At 40.0% G+C, this 20,155-nt stretch overlaps 1 protein-coding gene across 2 annotated transcripts in view; it reads left to right on the forward strand.

Moving 5' to 3' along the window:
- The first annotated feature begins 538 nt into the window (after positions 1-538).
- Positions 539-20,155, forward strand: part of AFF1 (ALF transcription elongation factor 1) — a 131,567-nt gene continuing 111,950 nt past the window's right edge. The window contains exon 1 of one of the 2 annotated variants that reach the window (XM_047091893.1): positions 539-1,039. In XM_047091893.1, the coding sequence (XP_046947849.1) occupies positions 1,023-1,039 (17 nt within the window). In that variant the 5' untranslated portion in view covers positions 539-1,022. The remainder of the gene's footprint in view (positions 1,040-20,155) is intronic. The other variant, XM_047091894.1, reaches the window with a different exon arrangement.

The raw sequence follows: 20,155 nt of genomic DNA on the forward strand, positions 1-20,155 counted from the left end.
TTACTATATTGGTAGTTTGCATCCTCAATTTTTTTTTTTAATGCCAATCCCTTAATTTACTAAAGGACCAAAATGAGTTACTGTTTACTTTGCAATCTGTATGTTGTCCAGAAAAGGCAGGGCGTTTTGTAAATGTTTTCTCAGTGTAATGAAATCAAAACTGAAAGCGAACAAAGTAAAACAAGAGTGCGTTGGTTGCACATTTCCTGACTGCGAGCATTGGAATGATCAAAAGTAGCGAACGTGGTTTACTGCTGTGGTTTTTATTCCTTGCTCACTGCAGCCTCTAGGGGCCCAATATTCAACAAATATTCAAATTGGAGCTGGAGTTCTGAGCGGCCGGGTACTGTGTGTTCCGGCGGTGTGTTTGTACATTGTTAAAACCTGGCAAGAGAGCACCAGCCAGGAGCCGGCAGGCGGGGCTCGGCCACGAACGAGCGAGCGGGGCTGCGTCGGCGCTCGGGCTCGGTGCCCCCGCCCGGCGCAGCCTCCGGCTCGGGCCGGCGGAGCGCCGTGCCCATTTAAGGAGGCGGACCGTACCACCAGAACTTTCTTGACAGGGGGTAGTCTCGCGAACTCGGACAACTTTCAGGGAGCCTAAAGACGATTTCGTTTCTCTTCTAACCCTGGCCCGGGTTCTAGTGGCGCTCAGGGGGAGCTGTGCGCTGGTGGGCTTTGGTCGTGGGGCTCCTCGGGTTTCCCTTCTCCGAAATCGCCCCGAGGGTCTTCACTTGCTCTCATTTCGGACGCAACATTCCCCGAGCTGGTCCAAAGTGTAGTTCGCCTGCAGAGGCCCCAGTGCCCGGATGTCCATCAGGCTTAGTGCGAGCCAATACGCTCGGAGCCCGAGGCTTCGCTGAGGACGCCCGGGCTCGGGAGCAGGTAGTCCCGTAACACCGGGGAGTTGCGCTGGGGAGCTCGTCCCCGCCCGGCCCCGGCAAATGGTGAGCGCGGCGCTGGGAGAAGGGCCGCGGGTGGAAGGCTCCGATGGACAGAAGACCTTGAGCTCTGCAAAGTGAATTATGGCAGCCCAGTCAAGGTAAGCCAGGCTCCGAGAGAAACTTTTTAAATGTGTTAGTGGCTAGGGGAATTGAAGGTTGAGGGCGGGGGGTGGGGGAGGGACGGTTGGGGTGCTGCGAAGACGACCGGCAGGAAGCAGCTTTGTCATTGCTCTCTCATCATTCCCGATGCTGTGGTTCATTACTTAACGTCAGATTAAAAAAAAAAAAAAAAACAGTTGGGAGAGCGTACTGGACAATTTCTGCAGCGCGGAGGAGAGGGGTTGAGTTAAAGTTAAAAGTTAAATTTCTTCCGTCTTCCAAAATAATTATTTTCGGAGAAAATAAGTTGTTTGAACTTGCTTACCTTTGCCCAAATTTTCGTTTAGTTTCTTTGTGCACCTCTCTTTGGTTCGCCTGATTTGGGGGGGGGGGGAGGGGGAGCGCTAGTATTTTGATCGGAATTTTAGAAGTCAGTAAATGTAAAAACAGTTCGCCTTAGAGAAGGTGGTTGAGAATTTGGCTGGTGAGTGATCGAAAATGTTGCTGCTAAAATGTAGGATTCCACATAAAACGGCACGGCTTGCGAGAATCTGCTGAGTAGGCAAAGACCGGGAACGTACCGGGGTTGGCGAAGGGGAGAGGATAATGAACTGCAGTTGCTGTCAGAGGAGCGCTATTGTAAGAACCTCAAGCTCTGACTTTGTCTGGTTGGTTCCTTTTTTTTTTTTTTTTTTTTTTGCAATGAGTGTTAAAGAGTGATAACAAGGCGTTAGTGGTTAGTATACGATTCAGACTGTTGTGTGTGAATTCATTTTAGTTGTGACAGCAGTTGGTGCTAAGGGAAGCTTAAAGTTATATTTAAGTTCTTTTTCAACTGTTTTACTAGAAAGCAGTTTGGTGTCACATATTTAAAATAATAATAGGGCCCTTCAAGTTGACACTTATTGTAGTATAGTGATTTGGGGATGTCTTAGGCTAAATATGTTTTGGGTCCCAAAACCCAGGTGTACCACTAAAAGAAATAGATGCTCGAATGCTGACGATTGGGTGAGATGAAGTTCAAAATTGTTTCCTAAGAGAACTTTCTAGGAAGAGAAACAACTTCTCTAATGTAGACCACCTCTTGTGCGATATCTGCTGTATATATTTTAACATCTCAACTCAGTGGTTTATTCCCTGCTCCATGTTGTTGGCTGTTCTGAGAAAGGGGCTCTTGGATCCAAGTAGTAGGAAAACTTTGATTAGAAACAAAAGTTGCATCTTTGTGTGCTAACCTGTAATGAAAATTAACTGCCAAGGGGGCCTGTGGCATAAAACCTTTGATAAGATACCTTGATCAAAATAATTAAATACTATTCAACAAAACTCCTTCATATAGAGGTACGATTTGAACTCAGGTGCAAGTGATTTCAATGCCTCAGCTCTTCAGCTAAGAATAAAATAAGATAGTAACTAACTGGACACTGCAGTGTGCCAGGCACAGCTGCTGTAATTGAATTATCTCTTTGATTCTTCTCAGTCACTTAAATAGGTAAGGAGTTTTATTTTTCACATTTGGAGTTAAAGAAACTGAGTCCCAGCCTGCCTGTTTCTTGCCCGAGATCACACAGGTGGAGCAGTGCCTGACTCCTGAGCTGCGCTGCAGATTTGCTTACTTCCGGGATGCTTCTTTAATGGTGAGGTGAGGCGTGAAAAGGGATCTGCAAAGCCTCAATATAAGTATACAAAAAGCAATTTCTGCTCAAAGTGCTCTGCTACAAAATGGAAAAATCGGAATTATTGGTCTGGTAGTTCAACTTGTGGGTAATTGAAATAGGAGGACTGCCTGTATTCTGCTCTTCTTCCTGGCCTTCAGACGTGCCCTTGAACTAGGAACAAAGCCCCAAGGCCATGATGTCTGTTGTTTTCTTAGCCTGCATGATGGGAGTAGATCTCTTAAGTTATAAATATTCATTTTCTTCAGTTACATTTGGAATGTGGTCTACGCTCATTTAGACGTTGTGTTTTGTGGGATAGTAGGTAATTTCTGAGATCCAAAGAGAAGATTGCAGATATTTTTGGATTTCAAGGAAACCTCAAGCTGGGCCACATTGTTCTGAGTAGTGCTAAGAGAAACAGAACCATCACCTCTGATTTACGATCTGGGGCAGTAAAATCTTGTCCATGTGCCACACACAGTATCTGTTTGCTCTTGAAACAGTTTAGATTGTTGGACTCATTGGTCCTCAGGATTCATAGCTCAGTTTGTTCTAACCACAGTCATTTCATTGTGCACTATTTAAAGTAATTTGACTTTTTTTTTCTTCGAAGAGGTAGATGAGAACTTAGATCAAACTGAATTTTGTGGCACTGACAGGGACTACACGAGAGGACCATGTCACTTTCCTCTCGTTATTTGGCATTGCTTTCAGGTAATATTTTTCATTTGATACTTACGGTTGGTATATGACTAATTTTTTGTGTGACTGAATAGGCTAGTCAGTGTCTTCCTTTTCTATAGTCAGCTCCTTAAGGCAAGACATTGTCTCACATTTTTATTGTCTCCTGCATAAGCTAGAAGTATTTTGAATGAGGAAGAGACTACGTAATTATTTCTTAGCTTGTGAACCTTTATAAATTGAGTTTGTACAGTCCTCTCTCTCATTTTAAAACCTAAAAGGAGCGAAAAACAACAACAACCTAAAACTAGGAAATTGATTATTTTGTTTTGCTTTGTTGTTGATTTCTTCCCCCAGAAGTGGAAGACATCTGTTGAATGAAAGGTCAGTTGCCTAAACTTTAAAAATTAGAGTTTGGGTCAGTATTTTGAAAACATGTAATATTTGATTTGAGTATTCAAGTTGTGGAGAAACGCAGTCATTTAGAAATGCAGTACCAGTTGGGGCGCCTGGGTGGCTCAGTCGGTTAAGCGTCTGACTTCTGCTCAGGTCATGATCTCGTGGTCTGTGAGTTCGAGCCCCGCGTCGGGCTCTGTGCCGACAGCTCAGAGCCTGGAGCCTGCTTCGGATTCCGTGTCTCCCTCTCTCTCTGGCCCTCCCCCGTTCATGCTCTGTCTCTGTCTCAAAAATAAACAAACATTAAAAAAAAAATTTATAAAAAAATAAAAAGAAATGCAGTACCAGTTCAAGCAGGACATACTGTGCCTCCGCTCTCTCTCTCAGATTCGTGTGTGCTTTCTTTGGAACCTTTAAGCACAACAGATACACTGGCTACTTTCTTATGGGAGTTGTAATAAACTTGCCTTCTTTAACTTGAAATAGTTACAGATCCGTGGCTTTAGTTTCCAAATTCTGATCTAAAGCACCGAATGCTTTATAGAAGTGTATATAACCTGGCGTGCCCTCTTTGGATAATAGCAAGCCTGTGATGGGGTAAAGGTGGGTATGGCATCTCAATAGTTTGTAGATCTATACTTTTCGGTGAGGATTAACTTACTTTATATTTAGAAGTGTGTTGATGGATAAAACAGGAGGGCTTTGTCTGGTTCCCCATCTCTGCTAACCCCCTCATTGAAGCAATCCTTGAATTCTAGAAAGGAATATATACGTACCTTCAACTACTGCCAGGGATTAACCAGTTTTAAAACGCACCTTGTGCTAAGGGAGAAGCCCTGGTCCACCCCCCCACCCTGGGAGGGAGGGGAGTGGGGGAGTTGAAATTCTGTAGGAGAACAGCATCTGGTGGTTGAGCACATCTCAGAAGAAAGCACTTTCAGACAATTTGCAAAAGGAAATTAGGGTTAGTCAGTTCTCCCACGGTGTTTTTGTTTTGAATTTGACTGAGGTTAATGTTAATGAAGTTTAAATAATAATAATAATAATAAAGCAAAGTCAGATTGTTCCTAAGATTATTATGAAGCCAGTTTTTGGTGGATCTCTTTGGTGAGGGAAATTTTCCATTGCAAAAAGCATTGCTCTTAAACTGGTACAGAACCAGTTTTGTTCTGTCTTCTGCGCTCCTCATTTTTGAGCTACCAATTACCTTGGAAGAAAATTCACAAAAGCAAAGAAGCTCTGATTAAATATGAGCAGATATCAAAGAAAAATGCTGTGGTATTTTGGGAAGTGCGGTTCAAGGACGTGATTTCAAGAAGGAAATAATTTATGCAGTATTTTGACCCAGCGAATGTCTTCATTTTTTCCTTTGTGACGCCATGGTAAACAGTGTCCTTGACAAGAGAGAAACACAGACAGGTCTCTTAAGTGATTTCCTACTAGTTCATCCTGAGAGCCAGCCGAGCTTCCTGACTCACCAGACTACAGTTTCTTCCAACATAAAGAAGGAGAATTGAGTCATTTTTTTTTTCCAGTCAGCTGGTTTATGGGGATGTTCTTTGGCGATATTAACGCACGTGATCTCTCAAGAGATTTAGGGGATTCTTATGGGATAGCATGAAAAGGTGTTTGATAGTTGTTTCTATACTCTTTTGAAAATGGAATTTAGTGAATGCTGCATTGAAGCAATTTAAATGTCACATATTCTCAGGCATGAGAAATGTTCTCTTAGTCACGGATAAGAGGGAAATCTCATTTTGGTGCTGTCGTTCGTTTTGAGCCTTCAAATCTATATATTACCCAGTAGCTGTAAAATGCAGGAAATAAAGCTGAGTATCTTCATTACTGCTTTGAGGCACAGCATACAACTTGATTGCTTCTAAATATATAAACTTAGTTTTCTATTAGGGAATTTCTCTATTTCATTTGTTTTCCAAGATTGGCATATAAACTTAATTCCAAAAGCTCCTGTCTTTTAAAAGGGAAAGTTCTGTATGTGAGTTGTGGTGGGAACTACAAGCAGTAGCATTTCTGATGATCCTTCCGAACTAGTTGGAAGTACAGTCTACATCTTTAGGACAAAGTTTCTTGACTCAGAAGTAAAAATGTAACAAACTTGGATATCATAGTCTCTTTTGCAGTTCAGTTACGTTTTATTGGTATAGGGTGTGTGCATAACTTTTACAGCTTAAATGATTACCTTTTTTACATAAGTGAAAAAAAATGGGGAGAGAACTAAGGCTGTATTTTTGTTCATTCCTTTTTATTATGAGTATACATGTATTCATTTGCTCAAAATAATGCAGTAAGTAGAAGGCACAATAATGTCTTGCTGAAATATAGATGTATCAGGTGGAGTTTAGTATTAGGCCTTAAAGGGAGAAATAAGATTTATAACTTGTCGTGTTAATGCTCTAGAGACCCTAAAGTAAAAATTAACTTCACAACCATCCCAGTGCTGACTTTCTGTGACTTGGCAGTGATCGGTGTTGAGAATCTTTCCCCTGTGCAAACTTTTCCCTTTTCCTAGCTATGCCTAGTGAGTTAAAGCTTAACCCAATGGCCACAAAGCCAGCAGACTTAATATCCTGGAAGTCTTGTTCTCTGATGAATGTCTGTTTTCTTGTTATGGTTTATTGGCTTTGTTTTTAATTTAACCAGATTGAACTATCAGATTCATAAGGCTGTTACTCAAGCAGTAATTTTATGTCAGATTTAGTATGGTAAGAGGAATCCCAGTAGCGACATCTTGTCAAAAAGAATGAAAACTAACTGAAGGGGGAAATCTATAGTGTATTTCGACTGATGCCTAAATTGCCTTTGCTTTGGTGTTAGGTATTTCCAAAGGACACCCACAGTTTGACCACATTGTTAAAAAAACTTTTTTTTAATGTTTATTTTTGAGAGAGAGAGAAAGACAGAGTGTGAGTGGGGAGGGGCAGAGAGAGATGGAGACACAGAATCTGAGCTGTCAGCACAGAGCCTGACATGGGTCTCGAACTCACTAGCCATGAGATCATGACCTGAGCCAAAGTTGGACGCATAACTGACTGAGCCACCCAGGTGCCCCGACCACGTTCTAAAGGTACCAAGAATTGTTGTTTCTCTTTATTGGCTCATATGATGAATACTTGGAGACCTGCAGGCCACATGGTCCTTTGGGTGGGCTGTAGAGAGTTAAGGATGCAACTCTTGAGTCACTGGCTTGCCTTTATTTTACCCTACAAGGTCTTGCTTTCTTTTTCATATTGCTTACTGCTGGGTTGGCAATTAAATAAAAGTAAAAGAATATTTTAGGTGCAACGTGGTCATATTAAGTTCAAGGTTCTCTTTCAAACTTGACACTAGAATCACCGGGTTGGGGGGGGGGTGGTTGCTAACATGCTGATTCTACTCCTTTTTTCCCCACCCTCAGAGAGTCTCATTAGACAGGTGTAGGGTGGAGCTTGGGTGGAGCCCTGCCGGCTCTGAGGCCAGAGGCCCACCCTACTACCCTTTGTGAAATGGAGTCTGTGTGAGAGAGATATATAAAGTATATCATGCCAAAAAAAAAAAAATATATATATATATATATATATTATACAATGCAATTACATTTTGACTTAATATATACTCACATATCCTCCTCCCCCCCCCCCCCAAAATAGACAAGAGGTTGGTAGAAAAAGTAGATCTCCATCTCTATTTATATGTATATATATTACAAACTGTATTTCTTAAAGTATCCAGATGCACCTAAATTTAAAAAAACAAAAGGAAAAGGAAGGCATCAAGAAGTAATGCCCAATTTGATCATGCAGCACTTTCCCAAGAATTGTTTCTTTTCAAGGACCTAGATATTTAATTTACCCTTTCCTATCCATTCTGGGCTCCTTCCCAAAACTACTAACTCACATTCTGCCACACACACCCCAGTTTATCAGGTGGCAGTTGTTTTTGTTCCCAGAGAAAAGTTACAACTGTGAATTGGTCAATTATATCCAAACTCCATGAAACTAAAAGGTGGTGGTGTTTTGTTTTTGTTTTTTAAACAAAATACTGTCTGTGTCCACTGTTGAACAAATAATGTTCAGTAAAAATTTTAAGTGAGACTCCTACTGGGAAGTAAATGTTCAAATTATAGCAGATGTCAGTTCCTGTAACAAAATTCAGGAAACACTTTCTGGTATGTGGGTGTTGTAACTCTTCAGTTCTTGGAACTTTCCTTCAGGAAACTGTCCTGTCAAAAGCAGAGCAGTTGATAAAATATGTAGCACAATTCACAAACGGTGTCGTGCAGTGTAATTAAATTTTGATTTGGTGCATATGTTTTTGTGGTCATGATAGAGCTGAGACTCACGTGACTTTCATCCTGGATAATGTGCATCTGGATAACTTGTTAAATTGATCCCCTCATTCTCATTGCCTTAAAAATGCAGGTGTATCTGATTTACTCTGGATGTGAATTTTTGGTAGGTGGTAAAATTAACCAGTCCCCATTGCTTTATATAAAAGAATGAAACATGTTTCCTACTTAGTTTTATGTAGAAATTACATATTTTTGTCTCCTGGTCGATAAACTGATATTTTACTGTAGACATTTTTAAGTAAGATGGCTTACCTAGTCAGTTGGTAGCTTTAGCTGTCATGAGTTCATGAAATTATGCTGTGTGTGTGTGTTTAAAGGCAAACAGAACCTCTTGAATTAATATGCTGAATATTAAATACTTCTAAAAGTTTGTTAAAAGGGGATATTTAGTGGTACAAAATTCTCACGGTAACACATAGTTAACACTCTCTCACTCTTTCTCTTTAAGTAATGTTGACCTGCAGTTGCACTTCTAGAAATTATGTTTTTCTGTTATTTTATGGTCTGTGTATCTCTCTTCCCCCCCCACTTCCCTTTTAGAGTTAAACCATACTTTTGCTAACTCTCCATTTTAAAAAGCTGTGTAAATATAAACTTTGTACCACATGGAAGAAATTAAGCAGCTACATTTACTGACATTAGCATAGTAAAAAGATAGAATGGAACCCAGTGTGTTACATTTGTTTCCAAAACCAAGTTCTAGCTGAAAGTGTTGTAAAGAATACAGAGATGAGTATTGTCTGCTTGTCACTTGATTTTAGTAAAATTGAGAGTAAACCAATTAAACAGTTTTTTAAAGTGGGAACTGTGCCCAGAAGACAAAAAGCCCTAGATTGGAAGTTATAAAAGATTGAATTTGGTAGTTTCTATCTTTTTGTTGATAGTGTGGGGTTTTTATGTTAAAACTCATTATAGGTGCTTTATTTTATTATTTTTTTTAATGTTTATTTATATTTGAGAGAGAGAGTGTGTGAGAGACAAGGTGCGAGCAGGGGAGGGGCAGAGAGAGAGGGAGACACAGAATCCAAAGCAGGTTCTAGGCTCTGAGCTGTCAGCACAGAGCCCGAAGCAGGGCTCGAATTCACAAGCCGTGAGATCATGACCTGAGCTGAAGTCCAACCGATGGAGCCACCCAGACACCCCAACAGGTGCCTTATTCTTACAAATAGCTTCATGGTTTTCTTATTTTAACAGTCATGTTTTTCTAAGGATAAAGTGAAAATAATTAGATTTACTTACTGTGGACTTTAGTTTGTAGGCTTTGAAAAAAATCATGACAATTCTCATAAGCCTAGAATAAAACTTGGTTTCTTCCTGACGTCACCCATATTCTGTGGTGATATCCCTCTAAGGTGTTGGTATTATCCATTATATTAAAGAGTGAAGTGGAAACTTTACTCCTACTTCGTTTTTTGGTATCTTGGCAAATGAGTTTTTTTTTTTTTTGGCAGGGCGGGAGGGGAGCAGATTGCTTTAATCAAGATACAGTCACTATCACCCAGATCTTTCATCTCTTTTGTGACTTCTCATTTTATCATTTTTTCCCTCAACCCAAGTTTCTTTTTTCTTTACAACTTTGTAGTATATTTTACATATCCTAAGAGTTGTCCATTTCAAGTGTGCAACTCAGTGATTTCACTTCATTATGTTTACCTTCTTAAGTGGTACAGCCATCACCATAAATCTTTTTTAGGACATTTTATCTCCCCAATAAGATCCTCATGTCCATTTACAGGTAATCCATGTTCCTAGCTCCTTGCTAAATCTTTCTGTGTGTAAATTTGCCTTTTTGTCTTTACTTCACATACATGGAACCTTGAGGTTTTTTACATCTGGCTCTTTGCACTCGTGTAATTTTTTTGAGATTCATCTGTGGCATAGCATATGTCAGCTTTGTCCTTGTAATTACCAAATAGTATTCTGCTGTCTGAGTATGATAGACTGGTTGTTTCATATGTGTTCACAGGGGAGTGGCTATTACAAATAATGCTCCTGTGAACATTTGCGTGCAAGTCTTTGTGTAGACATACATTTTCCTTTTGCTTGGTTAGATACCAGAGTAGATTTGCTGGGTCCTTAGGATAGTTTTATGCCTTACTTCCTTTTTTTTTTTTTTTTTTAAATGTTTGTTTATTTTTGAGAGACAGAAAGAGAGTGCGAGCCGGGGAGGGGCAGAGAGAGAGGGAGACACAGAATCTGAAGCAGGCTTCAGGCTCGGAGTTGTCAGCACAGAGCCTGATGCGGGGCTCGAACCCATGAACTGTGAGATCATGACCTGAGCCAAAGTTGAATGCTTGACTGACTGAGCCACCCAGGCACCCCTATACCTTACTTTTTTGAGAAACCACTGAACTGTTTTCCAAACTGTATGTCCATCCTAACCCATGTTTAAACTGATCTAGTTCAGTTTCTTGCAAGTTATTTTACTGTCTTTGTAGTCAGCTGGGCTGTGGAACTGGTGGTTCTGAGATCTGATCAATTTTGCATTTGAATGTTAAATGTGTTTTAAATACATATGGCTAAAACACAACTGTTTTTTTCATAGAAGATACTATGAAGATTTCTAAAATTGGTCAGACTTTGTGATGAAGAAGCTTACATCAAGAAGTATTTAAAGAAAGTCAAATTAACATTTAAAATATCAATGCATGCTTTTGTCAAAATTGCAAGTGAAACTTCCAACACACAACTTATGAACCCATCAAATCGATATATATGTATACATATATATGTGTATATATATTCTATTTTTCAGAACTGCTAAACAGCCCTAGAAATTGTCATTTAGATGTGTTTTTAGTAAAAAAAAAACTTTCAGGCAAATTTTAGCTGTTCTCATTAGCTACAGTCTTGAATTTGCGCAAAGATATGTTATCTGAGTGGAGCTTCTGGAAATTATCTCTAAAACTGGGGTTTTGCTAGAGGAAGGTGGTGACCATATTCCCCCAATTGGTAGTGTGTTCCAAACTTCAGGAAAAGGTGGATCTACTTTATGAACAAGAATACTTCGTGAAGTGCTCTGAAATTATCTGTGGGTGTATGTGTGATGGTAGTGAGAGTGAATCCCCTTTTCAGCACTCCTGTTGCTATTCTGTAAAGGAGCTGTGAGGCCACACTTAGTTGTCTCCTACATGGCTGCCTTTAACAAGTCTGCCCATGTGCTTACAGCTTTGGGGCCTCAGAACATTGTGGCATGTGACTGGAATTCACTGTTTCTGGGTATTAATTTACCTACTTAAAGATTATATCAGCATTAATAGCTTTATGACTGTGGCCAATTCACATACATGAACAGTGCTTTTAATATTATCCATATCATGTATTGACGAATGCCTTGTTGCTCACTGAGAGCCAGCCACTGTGTGTGCAGGTCTCTAAGCTGGTTCATGTGGGGAGCTGTCTCCCCACATGGAGAGGAGCTCATAGTTGGTTGTGGGGGTGGGGGACAGAAAATCAGCAAACAAAACTGACCAATGAAACAGTCACAAACTGTTACGGCACCATGACAAAAAAACAAATGGGAGTGTCGTGACAGAGAATAATGGAATGTGGGGGACTTTGTCAGCACAAGGACCTCTGATAGAGTTGACTGAAGTAGAGAAAAATCAAGTCATGATATGTTAGAACTGCTATTTCAGAATATACATGGAAATAAGTGATAGTGGAAAGAATGGCATTTTTTAAACAGGGCAGATAGGATTTTAGGAAACTGTCATGTGGCAGTTTCTTAAAATAAAAATTGTTTTTGTGGATTAATTCGACCAAAACTCAGTCCTGTGTTTTTTGTTTTTGTTTTTGTTTTTTAATACAGATAAAATGAGCTTCATAACATAACATGAGCTTTTAAAATAGAGACTGTTTTCTAAGAGTTTGCCTTAATTGGTGCATAAATATAAACAAGTTAAACATGCAGAAAATAAATTTGAGAGGGCATCTTTCTTAGTTTGGAAAGCCATCAAATAAGAGATGTGATAGAATTAGAGAAGTCCCAGCTCAGGGAGTACAGTCTTAAGGAGGTGAAGATTTAGACAGTAAAGAGGATATTTAGCCTGGCTATTAAATACAAAGGTTAATTTACAAAGCAACCTTTTATGCTTGTGAAAGACTGCCATAGGAAGTGTGGTGAAAGATGGCTTGCACTTCTGCCAAAAACAGACCTTGAATTAATAAATTATATATGTTAAGGGGTTTAAGGAAAGCCCAGCAACGAACTTCTCATTGAAGATAATTAAACATGAAAACATAGTGGGAGGTGGAGTTCTTTTAGTCTATTGAGAAATAGGAAATAGATAATCTCTACCTTGGATATTTTAGGAAGTAGCAGATGGTTTGAGTACCTTTTTCTCAAGGGATTTTGTGGCTTCTTGAAAAAATGTTATCACAACAAACTGCTAGAGGAACTGAAAGTTCTTATGCTCTGCATGCATCACAGCTATGTTTAATTATATAAAGTTACTATAAGGATCCTGCATTCAGTGTCACCTCATCTCTTTTGTACCTCTATTTACAGTTATTTTCAAATAAATATAGTTAGTCGTGGACCTTTTGTGGCCTAATAGATGATAATTCCATGAATGTGAACATAGAATGTATATTCTCTATTTTCAGGGTCCAGAGTCAAATGTGGGTTTGTACATTAGACCTGTCTTGCCTTATTTCTATATTCATTTTTTTAAAGTTTATTTTTTGGGAGAGACAGAACATGAGCAGGGGAGCAGCAGCAGAGAGAGAGAGAGAGAGAGAGAGAGAGAGAGAAAGAGAGAAAGAAAGAAAGAGAAAGAATCCCAGGCAGGCTCGGGGCTCAAACTCCTGAAACCGGGAGATCATGACCTGAGCCAAAATCAAGAGTCGGACAGACACTTAACCGACTGGGCCACCCAGGCGCCCCTTATTTTTGTATTCTTATTTTATCCATTCTGTGGACTAAGAGATGAATAAGTCACATACAATTAATGAGCTTCTATTTCTCCTAATAATCTTCTGAAGTTTTTGCTTTGTGAATTTTTTTAAATTTTTAAAAAATTATTTATTTAACATTTATTTATTTTTGAGAGGCAGGGAGGGGCAGAGAGAAAGGGAGACCCAGACTCCAAAGCAAGCTTCAGGCTCCAAGCTGTCAGCACAGAGCCCGACACGGGGCTCGAGGGGCTTGAACTCACAAACTGTGGGATCATGACCTGAGCCGAAGTCAGACGCTTAACTGACTGAGCATCAGGACCCCTGCTTTGTGAATGTTGATGCAGTGTTTTTGATGCATAGATACTCATAATTGTTATGTCTTCATTTTAAGTTGTCCTCTTGAAGGTATTAAAGTATTCTCGTAGAAGGTTTCTTTGAGTATTGGTGATAAATTTTTTAAAAAGCTGTGTCTTTACATCTTTTATCCATGTGGATTTTATTTTGGCTTAAGGAGTGTGGGTTCTGGAGCCCCCTGTTCTCTCCCCTCAAAAGGAGCTGTTCTGTTCTCTCTATTCAAGAGCCATTGTCAGACTCCATCACGATACCTAACTTGTCCTGCTTTTGTTATTTTCACAGATATTTTTCAAGATCAGCTTGAGTATTTTGTTTAAAAAAAAAAAAGTGTGTGGCCTTTTAATAGGATAATTTCCTATAAAAACCTCATCCTGTTTTTCAGAAGCATTAAAGTTTTAGACAGGATTACTGTCTAAATTTGCAGATTTTCATGGAATGGAAAAGAGTAGGTTTGAGTGCCAGGGACTCCTGAATCACTGGACAGACACCGCTTGTTTATCTTGGACACATTCGGGAAATCTTGTTTGCCTCAGTTTCTTCAGGAGGAAGTAAAAATGTACGTTTGCTCTTGTCCCGAATGAGCGTGTTGTTAATCTAACTCTCTAAGGGGAATCCTATTTCTGTGAATGACTACATCGGACTTTAGGCAGGAGGAGGATTTTGTGGTCTCTGTGTTGCTGTAGAGGGGATCTTACTTTCCTGTTTTGTTTTTAAACTTACTCTTTAATTTTTTTTTTAATTTTTAAGAGAATTTTATTATTGTTATTTCTTTAGATAGAGTGTGTGCGAGTTGGGGGAGAGGAGCAGGAGGGAAAGAGAATCCCAGGCAAGCTCCACCATCAGGGTTCAGTCTCACAGCCCTGGGATCCTGACCTGAGCCTAAATTAAGAATCAGATGCTCAATTGACTGAGCTTACCCCCCCCCCCCGCCCATCCCCACTTGTAAACATTTTATTTTAAGTAATCTCTGCACCCAAACACGAGATCAAAAGTTGCATGGCCTTCCAACTGAGCCCTCTAGGTGCCCTGAGAAGTTTTCACTTTCTAGCAGACTTTTTTCATTCACATTTCCTTGACTGTAATAGATATAATTTCTACTTTTTGAAATATTCTGTAGTTCAGTAAAACAAAAGAATATATTGAACTTAATTGTAATTAAAATGAAAGAGAAACATTTTCATAATTTTTAACAGCTTGACCAAACATTTTCTTTCTGTTCCTTTTCTACTTTTTCTTTATATGTTAAATGTTACTGCACTTTGAATCATTCTTGGTATATATTTGGTAGGTGATGTGCTCAGTGTATAGGGGGAAAGGTGAGGTGGGGGTTACTTGAGGCAGTTGTGATTTTTTTTTTTTTTTTTTTTTTAGATTTTCATTTTGTCTTAAATTTGAAGAGGAACATAAGACTTTGAGATCTTTTTTATGCCTGGAAATGCAATGCTAAGAATACATTTTTTTTTTTTTTAATTTTTTTTTTTTTTCAACGTTTATTTATTTTTGGGACAGAGAGAGACAGAGCATGAACGGGGGAGGGGCAGAGAGAGAGGGAGACACAGAACCGGAAACAGGCTCCAGGCTCCGAGCCATCAGCCCAGAGCCCGACGCGGGGCCCGAACTCACGGACCGCGAGATCGTGACCTGGCTGAAGTCGGACGCTTAACCGACTGCGCCACCCAGGCGCCCCAGAATACATTTTTAAAAGTCAAAAAGTTAATATTGCCCAAAGCAAGGTGTTGTTTTTTTATACATTGCGCTAGAAACCAAGGTGGTAACAGATAATAACACACTTCCACAGATAGATGTTATGTGATTCATGATGCTGGGTATGGAAACTACACTGAGTACCATATTTATGAACTTCACTCATTCTTATTTTATCTGTCTATATTTTAGCGCATGAGTGTGCAAGGGGAGGGGCAGAGGGAGGGTGGGAGGGAGGGGGAGAGAGAGAGAGAGAGAGAGAGAGAGAGAGAGAGAGAGAGAGAGAGAGAACATCTTAAACAGACTCCATGCTCAATGTGGAGCCCGACACCAGGCTCATGACCTGAGCTGAAACCAAGAGTTTCAACCAACCAACTGAGCCACCCCGACACCTCTCATTCATATTTATGTATAAGACTGTCATAGTTGAAGAACAACGTGTAACAGAAACTGCTATAAATTGAAGACCTCTTCTGGTATTTTTTCCTTTGTATTCATACACGCAGGTATATGTACATCATGCTCACACAGAAACACAAACGTTGCTTCAGTGGTAGAAGCTGGAATCAGAATGCAGACAAATGATTTTTTTTTTGCTTGTGCTTTTAAATATTAGCTTAAAATTAGCTGATGAAAAATTTCATTTGTTTTTAAAATTGATAAGGAAATAGATTTTTGGCAATTGTCTTTAACTTTGTAAATTTTAATCTAATTGTTTAAATTATCAGGAATAGAAATTTTAGATCTTATATTTTTATTGAGTTCCTTTAAAAATTGTGCCCAAACTGTAGGACAGCAAGAGCCACCAAAATTATTCATTTTGTTTTTGAGAGAAACGTTTCTGATTTAGTTCAAAAATCATTTCTTTCACTGTTTTCATAGTTGACTTGCTAGTAAGAGTGGATATTATTTCAGTAGATGTTGGAAATTTAAGAAGAAAGCCTGCACGGTTTCCTATTTACAAACTGCTTTTTCTTCTAGAAATGGGTTTGGAGCACAGAAGATATTTTGCAGAAGCAGCTACGAAAATCATGTGATGAAGGTTAGGCCCAAGGCTGAACCCAGAGTGTTTCTTCACTTATGGTGCCAAAATGTCAAACATGTGGTACAATAATGGAAAACAGTGGTTTTGATTAAACAAAGCATACAAACCATGCTTGAATAAGACAGCTTACCTTCTGCCTAAGTTGGTTCTTTTGGTGGGAGAGAGGAGTGCTCTAAGGGATCCTTAGGTTTAATAGGAACAAAATATGAGCAAAATGAATTCTTTTCGGAGTATTTGTTGGCAAACTTGAATACTTTGAAGTACAGACATTATGTATCATTTTAGTATATGATAATAGCAATCATTTGTGCATTGTTATATTCTGAGTCAGAAATTTGCATATCTGGTATCACTGAATCTGTAAGGCAGAAATTATCACTCCGAGTGTACGTACAGGTGAAGAACTGAGACTCCTGGAGATTGGATTTGACTCTCAGTGATTGACCAATAAGGGTTACACAGCCTCTGCTAATCTACTCTAGACTTTTATGTAAATGTTGTTTTTGTCCTTCACACACGTATCTATGTGGTCAGTGCTCCTTGGTATACTAATGGAGCAAAGGAAGGATGGAGAAAATGGAACATGATTGTGTGTGCGTGCCTGTTACCTGAAGTGTATGAAACAGGAAAAGGGAACGAGATGAGAGTAGGGAAGCATGGTATGTGTAAAATTCCTCGCAGAGTGAAGACATGTACAGAAGAAATGTGAGGTCAGTGTTTCCTAATGCCCAGCACTGGGAAGTGCCTTCCCCCCACAACTTCGTTACCACATGGGGAATTAAGGAGAGACGATACAACTGTTTGAAGTTGTGGTTATTTTTAACTCAGGGAACTCCTGTGATATTTGGAAAGGGAGATTTATGTGGGGTGGAACTTCTCTGGGTAAAAGATGTCAAATCCCTTGTACCCCTCATCCTCTTTCAGGATGCTCCTTCCTTATAAGAAACTCATTTTGGAATGAAAGTCATCCTCTGCCTCTTCCTGTTTAGTGTGAAATGTGTAAACCCCTTTGCCTCTGTGGCAGGACACCGCACTTTACGTGCTATCTTTGGATTCTCCTTTTTTTTCTTCTGTTCTCTTACCCTGCTTCATACGCTGTCAGCTCTAGGGACCATCGTATTGTTTTCAGTATTGAATTACCTTTCTCTTTGGGGAGATGGGTGGGAGGAGCATAGAAAGAATAGGTGAGAGGAGAGCCAAGGCCCGTGCTGCTTTGCCAAGCACTTGAACTGCAGCTGAATATACTTATTAGTAATAGCTCACAGGTATCAAATACTTTAGCCAGGCACTGGACTAAGCACTGTGTATGTATTAGTTAATTTAAATCTTACAACCATCCTAAACCTTTTGGTACAATTAGAGCTTAGCGTTTGTGACTTACCCTGTTGGCCATAGCTAGTAGTGATAGAGTCTCGAAGGTACCTTTCACAAATATAGCTATTAGGAAATGTTTCCCATGTCTGTTTTCAGTGTGCTGCAATGTGGTGGCTGTTGTCTCAGTAGAAAACTAACACTGTGACGTGGAGAATATCTCTCGTTATCTACAGCATTGGCTCTCAATATGGGGGAGGCAGGGAAAAGAGGAAAAGGTTATTTTGCCCCCACCCTAAGCACAGGGATATTTGGCAAAGCTTAGAAGTATATTTGATTGTCACAGCTGGGAGGAGAGTGTGCACTGTCACCTAAGATGGAGGCCAAGGACCCTGCTAAGCATTTTACAATGCACAGGACAGCCCTGACACAAATAATTATTTGGTTCAAAATGTCAATAGTGCTATAGTTGAGAAGTGCCCTGCTCTGCTGGTTCCCCCTGGTTCACAGGTTTGGGGGTGTTTGTGCTCCAGACAACATCAGTACATCATAACCAGACTCCTGCTCAGCCAGTGCTGACTCTAAGTGTTAGTTATTTGAACTGTTAGTTTAGACGCAACATGTGCAGGTTGCTGCTGGGCACCGTGTGGATAACACAGCCCATAGGAAAGGGAAAAATGGAAGTGTGGTGGGGAGGAAAGGGTTTGTTGAAGCAGAGGGGACATGGGGTGGGGAGAGGCTTGGATAGGTATAAGCTGCAAAATTGGAAAGCGTAAAGCCTGAGTGGGACAAAGCACAGCTGGAGGTGCATCTGGGGTCGTTTTCAGATTTCCCCTTTCTTCCTCACCTGAGTGCTTTCCCTTTACTCTGTATTGTAAGCCATTAGCTCACTTAAACCTCGCGTTAATTTTAGGGAATTGGCACCATTATGATCTCTACTTTTTTAAGAAGGCCGACATTCCTGTTAAATGACTTGACCCGAAGGACGAAGGACGAAGGACAGGACGCTGCTAGAAAGTTGCAGAGCCCGAGTTTTAACCCATTGCTAACTCCTGAGACCATGCTCTTGACCAGCTTACTCTGCTGGTAAGCAGAGTGTTCCATCCTGTTGTCTGTCGCTCAGCCTCCTCTCTGCCTTCCCTGAATTCAGCACAGCTGCTGTGGGAGACTGACAGCAGTCTCCATTCGGGGACCTTGAGTGCCCATCCGGTTGCTCTGTACTGGGAGGTGATATAGAGGGGTCAGAGGTGAGGGAACACATTAGCAGAGAACTAAGGGGAGCCTTTTAAAGCAGCAAGGAAAGAATTCCGAGTGGCTTGGGGCCTCAACATATCTGGCCGGGAAGAGGTTGCCTGCAGAAGCGTTTTGAACTAGCTCAAGGGAAAAAAACAGGCAGAAAGGGAGATTGGTAGGTATAAGGTAACCGCTGATTGTATTACAAATTTACTTGTGTAAAATGCGTGTCTAAAATCTGGACCTTTTGTATCTTGGATATCAGTTGTAACCTAAACTAGGGAAACCATAGAATCAGGCCCGCCTTAAAGCTCAAAGCTTTCTGGCTTGGTAATTTTGTAGGGAAGGACTTGCAGGAAAAACACTTTGAAATATGAAGAAGGAAATGTGATTCCAGTGGTTCCTTTATAGGCACTAAATCTGTACATGAAGAAGTAGGACAAGAATTAGAGAAGATTGATTTTCTGAAACCTCACAACCAACCTAGTTCTCAAATGGGGAAAAACAATGATTTTTTTTTACAAAGATGAAGATTGGAGGAGGAAAGATGGAAAGGTGAATTAAGTCTCCACGGTGGCTGTGAAGGAGACTGCCTGAAAGCTTTCCAGAGGGGAGTCTGAAATGTATTCCTCCAAATGTATGTATGTATTTCTACTGGATCACTTGTACTTTCTCAGTCGAACAAAAGCAGAAGCCCAAGCAGGATTTTGGAGGAACAAGGTAAGGTTTTGCTCAGCGTGCACGCATAGATCAACTCATGCAGTGTGCAGGCGTACATACACTCAAGCTGTCTCAGTTCTGCCAGTAGCAGCTGTTATTGTGTGTCTCACGGAGTTCAGGACCACTCCTCAGTTCCTTTCCTTTCACAGATCCACTCTACTAGTTAATAGATGAATTTGTGATTCCCACTTACCCTTTTCTGATGGAGACGTCTGCTTAAACCTCAAGTTTCTCTGTAGATGTGTGTGATGGAACCCTGTGGGATTGCTTGGTGTTTGGCAGCCTCTCAGATCCTATCGTATTTACTAGTTTATTCTTGGGGCTATTGTTCCTAACGTTATATTATACAGTATAAGTTACTTTATGCATAGTTATATGTAGTATATATAATTATAATTTAAATGTAAATTTTTCTATATAAAATAAAAATTTCAGACATTCAGAAAATTGGAAGAATTTCACAGTAAAAAGCCTTATTCCCAGATTATACTCTTGTTAACACTTTATTATACTTGTGTCCACGTAAGTACTCATCTCTTCGTTGTTATATCCATCCATTCATCTCTTAGGCTTTTTGTGTGGGTTTGCAGATCTCAGAATACTGCAACCTGTGTGTCATTAACTAAAGTTAAGTATTTATTTACAATTTTTTTCCTCTTTTGCCTTAAAGTTTAGATGCCATGATGAAATGCACAGATTTTAAGTGTACTGGTACATTTTGACAATGTATACGTCTGTGTAACCCAAACCCCTATTAAGATACAGG

The sequence above is a fragment of the Lynx rufus genome, unplaced genomic scaffold (assembly GCF_022079265.1).
Source record: "Lynx rufus isolate CCGP_SWC_20201006 ecotype Redwood Valley unplaced genomic scaffold, mLynRuf1.p SCAF_3, whole genome shotgun sequence".
Taxonomy (NCBI): Eukaryota; Metazoa; Chordata; class Mammalia; order Carnivora; family Felidae; genus Lynx; species Lynx rufus.